Source organism: Rhinopithecus roxellana, chromosome 11 (assembly GCF_007565055.1).
Source record: "Rhinopithecus roxellana isolate Shanxi Qingling chromosome 11, ASM756505v1, whole genome shotgun sequence".
NCBI lineage: Eukaryota > Metazoa > Chordata > Mammalia > Primates > Cercopithecidae > Rhinopithecus > Rhinopithecus roxellana.
This window is the reverse complement of record NC_044559.1, coordinates 34,805,994-34,813,984: the sequence shown is the minus strand read 5'-3', so window position 1 is coordinate 34,813,984 and position 7,991 is coordinate 34,805,994. Positions and strand designations below refer to the sequence as shown.

The window sequence follows — 7,991 nt, the reverse complement described above, 5'->3', positions numbered from 1 at the left end:
TGTTTGGGAAGGTGTTGGGAAGAAGGTGTCTGGGAAGGAGGTGTTGGGAAGGAGGTGTTGGGAAGGAGGTGTTGGGAAGGAGGTGTCTGGGAAGGAGGTGTTGGGAAGGAGGTGTTTGGGAAGATGTTGGGAAGAAGGTGTCTGGGAAGGAAGTGTTGGGAAGGAGGTGTCTGGGAAGGAGGTGTTGGGAAGGAGGTGTTTGGGAAGATGTTGGAAAGAAGGTGTCTGGGAAGGAGGTGTTGGGAAGGAGATGTCTGGGAAGGAGGTGTCGGGGAAGGAGGTGTTGGGAAGGAGGTATCTGGGAAGGAGGTGTCTGGGAAGGAGGTGTTGGGAAGGAGGTGTCTGGGAAGGAGGTATCTGGGAAGGAGGTATCTGAGAAGGAGGTGTCTGAGAAGGAGGTATCTGGGAAGGAGGTGTTGGGAAGGAGGTGTCTGGGAAGGAGGTGTCTGAGAAGGAGGTGTTGGGAAGGAGGTGTCTGGGAAGGAGGTGTTGGGAAGGAGGTGTCTGGGAAGGAGGTGTCTGAGAAGGAGGTGTTGGGAAGGAGGTGTCTGGGAAGGAGGTGTCTGAGAAGGAGGTGTTGGGAAGGAGGTGTCTGGGAAGGAGGTGTTGGGAAGGAGGTGTTTGGGAAGCCTGATCGGGTATCACATCTCCCTTGGGAATCTTGCCTTCTTGCAGTGAGTATTTGCAACTGTATGTCCTTTAACAAGGAAGGAATTGTGTGGACCACATCCTCACAGAACACAGCATGTATTACGTGAGGGATGGACCCAATCTGTGTCTGTGGTGTTTGGGACAATAGCTGAGATAATAAGGCCTTCCATTTCCCCCAGGTCCTCCAATCATGTCATGTGACTCTCTTAACGTCTCTGATGCAATAACCAGAGAGGGAATAGTCATCCCCATTGTTAAGATGCAGATGCAGAAATTCAGAGGGGCGTGCCGACTGTCTCCTATCACATGGCAGCAGCGGGTGGCAGAGCTGGACAGTCCCGGCTCCATCCTGGTTCTGCTGCCATGGGTCTGGGGTGCGTTACTGCCCGGCTCCTTTCTGCTGGCTCTTTTTAATGGCCGGACTCCTCTTGAGAGCCCTGTGCAGTCCAGGCTTACCCAGCTGAGAAGGTGTAGCACTTTGGCATTTTGAGGGACACGTACAGCATGCAGCATGGAATGTCTCTGAATTTGGGATCCTGCCGATGGTAAGCTTTAACTTCTGAAACACAAGAAAGAAGAAAGTTAAATGACTGAAGATTATCTTTCAGATTGTCGCTTCCCAATCTGTCCTCATTAATACCCTTGGGAGCTGGTTTTGAAGAAAGTCCTGCAGTGAACTGTAATATCTGGGCCAGAAGAAGACAGGGATGACTTACTTGGCTACTTGGGTGGAGGGTGGATATTTATTTTCTGGCATCCATGGGCCTGAGCTTTTAAGGAAGGATCCAGGTAGCATTGATAGTGCTCTCAGGGGTCCAATTGCACCAATAATTAAAAGACCTCTTGAAACAAGTGAATCAAAATGAAACCACCAGACAGGACTCATCTGGACAAGATTGGGAGGAAACTGAAACTTGATCAGTTTCTCCTGCAACCTATCATGTCCTTCCCCTGCACACACCTCCCCTTCCTTTGAAAATCTCAGTTCTCTCCCCTCTCAATCCCTGCCCCATTCCCACCCCAACCTCCAATTCCCTCATCCGTAGAGTAACAGGAAGGAGAGTAAATGGGATTGACTCAAGCACTTTAAAACAACAAGGGCCAATGGCTGTTCTTCCTTTGCTTCCACATCTCCCTTTTCCAATATTCGTTTTCCTTCCAGGGACCATGTGTTCGAATGTTAAAAGAGCAGTGGATACCCGTCAATACCAAGAAAGAAGTCAGGAATGGTGGCAGTGGGAAAGTAAAGGAATTTTCTGATCTTCCAGATAATCATGAAGATGGATACTGCATATTTCTCAGTAGCATGTAGGAGCTGTTATCGATTAGAAAGGGAAGGCAGAACAAGCACAAGAGAAATGCAGTTGCCCCCTTCCTATGCAATGACTACACAGTCTGGAAAGGCAGTCAGGATAAACTGCAGTCAGGATAAACTGCAGTCAGCAACACCTAGGTACAGTTCCTAGATCTGCTCACAGGCAAAGACCCTTTTCCTGGCTTCTGAATTAATGCCTGGATCTTTGGGTCAGAGTAGTGTTTGGTAACTTTCAGAAGAGTTCAGAAGCTTATATTGGCCCCAGTGTATGTGGATCCTTTTTTTTCTTTTTTTGAAACAGTCTCGTACTGTCCGGGCTGGAGTGCAATGGTGCAATCTCGGCTCACTGCAACCTCCGCCTCCTGGGTTCAAGCGATTCTCCTGCTTCAGCCTCCCAAGTAGCTGGGATAACAGGCACCCACCACCATGCCTGGCTGATTTTTTTGTATTTTTAGTACAGATGGGGGTTTCACTACATTGGCCAGGCTTGTCTTGAATTCCTGACCTCATGATCCGCCCACCTCAGCCTCCCAAAGTGCTGGGGTTACAGGTGTGAGCCACCATGCCCAGCCCAGTGTGGATCTTTGGCAGAGAAAATGTGCTATAGGTACCAGATTGTTGGACTGGGGCCCTGAAATCTACTTCTTTTCTGCCATGCACTCTCCTACCCAGTCTTCAAAACCCAAGTCAAACACCACTTTCTTTGAGACACCATCCTGGCCTCCTTCATATAGATTTACTCCATTCTATCTCTGTGATCCTGTGGCCCTGTGTTCATATCTCAGGGCACACATTGTATTGCAAGTAGCACAAAACATGTCTGCTTCATCCACTGATCTGTGAGCTTCTTAAGCTCAGGCTGAGGCCATTTTTGTAGCACAGTATCTAGCACCCAGTAGAAGCTCAATAAATAGAAAGTGAATGAATGTGTACTTGCTCTGCCACTAACTAGTTATGTATCTTAGACAACTCACTTATCCTCCTGGGATTACTCATTTAGGGTAATGAGTAATAGGGATAGCACAATTTGTATGACCAACAGGACTATTACGTATTGCAGAAGAGATAAGACATGTTCTTAATATAGATATGCTACACAATCACAAAAATCCCAGAGCTGGAAGAAATTTGGAAATCATCTAATACAATGGTTTTCAGAAATTTGAAGCCAAAGAACTGTTTCTTAAGGAAAGCTAACAGGAAAGTCCAACATTTTGGACTAATCTTTTTTCATAAAAGATAAAAGATAAATGTGAGCTTCTCTGGTTGAAGACCCAGCATACTCTCTCTTTCCTCTCCTTTCCTTTCAGCTCCATCCTAGGGATGTAAGAAGTACAGTCTGAAAACCAACTTCTCACTTTAGTGAGAATAAGCTGAAGTCCAGAGAAGGCAGTGAATTTCCTAAGGTCACAGGGCTAGTGAGAAAGAAAAGTAGACCAGGGAAGGAATTAACACATGAAGACTGCAGTGACATGCAGGACAATAGCTAGTCCATGAAAAAACAACATACCCATATATTAGGGTTGGTTTGTTGTTGTTTTTCGTTTGAGACAGGGTCTCGCTTTGTCTTTCAGGCTGGAGTGCAGTGGTGCAATCATAGCACACTGTAACCTTGAACTCCTGGGCTCAATTGATCCTCCTGCCTTGGCCTTCCGAAGTGCTGGGATTACAGGTGTGAGCCACCATGCCCAGCACCACATATTATGTTTAATTCTTGCAATACTCTATGAGGAAGTTAGGGCTGTGATGATTTCTGAGATGAGGAAACTGAGGCTTAAAAAATGGGCTTGAGTAGCATTCCATGGTCAATTGTAGTAGAAGTAAAAGTAACTGGTAACTTTACTGATTACCTAATATGTGCCAGTCACCTTTGTAAGCACGTTACACATATTACCTCATTTAATTATCCAACAACCAGCACCATCATTAGCCATAATTTTACAGAAAAGAAAACTGAGGCACAAATTGGTTGAAGGAGCTGGTTTGGAATCCCTGCACCAGTCTGATTGCATGCAAGCTCTTTTTGCTACATCACTCCGATCTGAGGTCCTGAACCCAGGTGCTGTGTCTCTTAGCCCAGTGCCTTCTCCAAATGCTACTTGATATGAAAGAATCCTGAAAGAGTCCTGAAAGAACATTCTGTTATTTGCACTTGGTGGTGGAAGAATGAGGAGCCTTATTTATACTCAGGGTACCTCTCAGACTCCATCTAAGACCTTTTTCCTTCTGGTACTGATTTGCCCTGTTCAGGGCTGGTCAGTACAACTCACCTCCTTCTGGATGGACCGGGTGAGAAACAAGGAGACCTCGTCCAGGCTCTGGGGCTTCAGGCCATTCACTGCCAAAAGATGATCTCCATGGCAAAATATGCATCCCAGACGTGGGGGGCCTTCCCACTGAGACACACTGCAGGGGGTATACAACATCCAACACCAGTGTGAGGCTCCGCTGGCCAGGAGGGCAGGGCACGCGTGGAGTCTACAGGGAGTCCTGATTCTAGGTCACGTGGCACCACCTCTGAAGTAGACTATCTCCATCTGTTTAGAATATTGTTTCCTCTGTCACTGCTACAGGAGCCTAACCCTTCCTCCAAAGCCCAGCTCAAATTATACCACCCTTACAAAGGCCCATAAAATCCTACATCCCATTCCTCTGCTATAATTCATTTCCCCTACCCCTGGACTTGTATTACATTGTGTGAGTACCTGATTTGTTACATTTTTAAATAAAATGCATTTTACATTGACTTGTTTGTGTGGCTGTCTTTTTTTTTTAACCAGGGTACATGACCCCAGAAGTATGATGTCATCTTTTTGTTTGTTTTGTTTTTTAATTTTTAAAACCCCATGGTTCCAAGTAAAGAAAGACGGCTCAGCGTTTGTTGGAAGTGAGGGTGTAATGATTACACAATGAATATCTAATGAACAAATAAATGAATTAAGGAATGAAGCAGCTCAGTTACGGAGGAGTCCACAGTTTCGGTCAAGTGTGTATTGAGCCTTAGATTGTGGACTATTTAAAAAAAATGGAGGTGTGGTTCCTTCCTTCTTAGAACTTATAAGACAACTATTGTGTAGTGTTTACATTAAAGAGCTTTCTTCTCTTACGAAGATGTAATCTTCCATCAAAATAAATTACAAAGTCTTTTTTAAAATGCCGTATCAAATAGACAGTGATTGCTTTAAGAAAATTCTCTGCCACACAGTCTTTTGTGTCTGTGTCTGTGACTAGCAGTTTGTTTTTTGTTGTTGTTGTTGTTGTTGTTTTTAACCTTGTGTCTGGAAGTCTTAGAAGCTGATATGCTTTCTTCTTTTAGGCCTCTGATTCCTGCTAACTTCACTAATTTCTCTCATTCATCAAATACTCATTGCACAGTGATTGGAAATGATGTCCTTGGGTCATCTGTATCCCTGCCCATTCTTCCTCCTTCAAGGAGTCAGAAATGGCTGCTTCCTGAACTTTTGGGTCCTATTATTCCCCCCTCTCACCTCCCAGGTGACTTTCCTGCACAACAAGACCCTGATTTCTACCTCCAAGACTTTTGTAACAACAGCAAGACAACAGTCCAAGCTTCCTGACCACCCAACCCTAGTCAGTGTTGCCAAATACACTGTTTCAAGATGTAATTGTTCTCTTCAAAGCTTCCAGCCCAATTTATAATCTACAGTCAAATCTCCAACCTACCATATCCGTCCTGCGGCTTCTGTGAGAGCAAGATAGTTGATGACATCAGGAGGAGAAAGGAAAATGTTCAGTTTCTCCACTTGGCTTTCATCAGGGATATTACTATGAACAAGACATTTGTAAAAGTCACATCAGACAACTGGCCCTGGCTCTCAACTGTACTTTCTGAGTAGACTTTTGGCCTCTATTTCTGAGATATTGTACAGGTAAAGGTCTAAAACATTTGGAGAATAATATAAATTTAAGTTACTGAAAAATCATCTTGGGGTGTGGTAGTGAATGGTAGACTATGGGAACGGAGGGAAAATGGACTAAGTTGGTTATATAACTGTCCACATCAGGCCAGTCTGCATATTTCTCTGCTGGAAATGATTCCATAGAAGAAGGTACGGAAAACAGTTAAAATTACGTCAATCATACCAAATGCTCTTGGTATCACTTAAAGCCTAAATAACCCCCTCCTGGTCTATAACTAAGCCTCATGCAACTTGCATGCCCATAATTACACTCATGGGAAAACTGATTGACATGCTATTCAGATCGGTGTGGATCCGAAGTCTTGGGAGACTAGCCAAGGGGGAGTTTTTAAAAATAGCTGGAAATGCCACCCCCAGCCCCAGGGACTGCTTTACTTCAGCTCTATCATCCCCTCTCCTTGGCCACAACATCAATGACGGGAGAAGATGGTCAAGTTTTTGGCTGACTTGGAGATTTTTAGGAATGGCTTTAAAATTTAATTCTAAGTTAAAAAAAAAAAAAAAGTGGGAGGGAGCCTGCCTTGCTCTTAGGGCCCATAAAGTTTTAGAAATTAGAACTTTACTTGATTAATATAGACAATTGCACAACAGTTAGTGAGGACGACCCCTTTTGGTGATTTGTGGTCTGCGCTTCCGTATCGGCAGGGGAAAGACACCAATCAATTCCTGAGCCTTGTTCTTGCAGGTGGAGGCCCCCATCCTGGGTCTCTGGAAGGGTCTGGGGTTCCTCTTTGCTGCTATCCACAGACTCGTGGGATGTCTCTTTGAAAAAACTGGAGTATAAGAAGTTAAAACAAGCCCTATTTTAGCACGTGTTTTTACAGTGTTCCCCTGTGTGTGTCAGATTTCAGTAGCTAACAGCCATGTGAAGACTAGCAAGGTCTTGAAGTATGTCCAACTATCAGAATCACAGCCACAGATAGATTCAAATCCAACAAACTTTCCTTCTAAAAATGGATATGGAATCGAAATGACCCTTTACAGTGTTTGGAGGACAGAAGCGAGAGTGTGAGAGACATAAATGCAAAGTATAGAAGGTGACTTCCTCAGGAGACGGAAAGGGTCCTGAGGGTGTCATTGGTGGTTTTCTGTGGGTAGAGACATGACTCCCTCATTTTTGTGTGTTGAGATGACGGAATAATATGTGGAACCTGGTCTGTGGTAATGTTTGGCATCAGTATATCAACTATTGAAATAAACGGACAGTCATTATTCCATAACAGCAAATGAGCAAAAATCAAATTTTTAAATGGCACTTTGACTTACTAGGATTCCATTGGCTCATAATGACACTCGATTCTTCCAGAGACCTGGTCTGGACCATCAGTTTCAATGGATTCACCAGAATCACTGGAAGCAATGACATTATCCAACTGTAGATAAAAGGAATAGATGTAAGAATCCCAGTTTACCGATAAGTCAGGTACCTTCTTATTTCTAGTGTTAACAGCTCTGGGCTCTGACATAGAGGTACAGTTTCCAGTGGATGAACGTGGTTCTCATTTGGGAAATAACCAACCTTACCTCCGTGAGACTGAACCAGCAAAGCTTCTGGAGGACTCAAAGTCAATTTTCTTCTCCTGGATCCCTCATGCGGCTGACACAAGTGTTATTTCTATTGAAACTAAATTGCTATTTATCTTTCTGTTTCACCATTAGGCATTTAATGACATGAAAGCATTTCCCCAATCAGTTCTACTATAGAATCATGGCACTTGGCTGGATCAAAGACTTTGACACAATGTGAAGCTGGTCTCAGGCTACTGTGCTCACAGGCAGCCCAAGTGGCTTCAGGGACGCTACAATGGTCTAGGAAAATACTGCCCTTAGGAAGCTCTCAATAGCCCCCTTAGAACAAGGAGAGTCACTTGTGGCGATGATTGCTCAGAAACCCTAAGGCCTACCTAAGTTCACCGTTAACCCATGATGGAAACCTTCCTTCCAGTCAAGCCAGTCTTCCCATTGGCCCCCTGCAAATGGTGCTCTTCTGTCACCATATTCATGCAGTCTTCTTCACCTAGAGTGCCATCTTTCCTTCCTGCCTACTGAAATCATGTTCAGGCCTGGCTGAAGTCCCACAGCCC

General features: G+C 44.6%; 1 protein-coding gene across 3 annotated transcripts in view; it reads right to left on the bottom strand.

Annotated features, from left to right (window-relative positions):
• Positions 1-731: 731 nt before the first annotated feature.
• PLEKHS1 (pleckstrin homology domain containing S1) overlaps positions 732-7,991 on the bottom strand; it is a 30,645-nt gene continuing 23,385 nt past the window's right edge. Inside the window, exons 9-13 of one of the 3 annotated variants that reach the window (XM_010363218.1) lie at positions 7,174-7,280; positions 6,471-6,680; positions 5,651-5,752; positions 4,237-4,372; positions 732-1,210 (exon numbers count right to left, since the gene is read on the bottom strand). In XM_010363218.1, coding sequence (XP_010361520.1) covers positions 1,031-1,210; positions 4,237-4,372; positions 5,651-5,752; positions 6,471-6,680; positions 7,174-7,280 — 735 coding nt within the window. In that variant the 3' untranslated portion in view covers positions 732-1,030. Of the gene's footprint in view, positions 1,211-3,861; positions 4,093-4,236; positions 4,373-5,650; positions 5,753-6,470; positions 6,681-7,173; positions 7,281-7,991 lie in introns of those variants that run through there. The other 2 variants (XM_010363219.2, XM_010363220.2) reach the window with 2 other exon arrangements.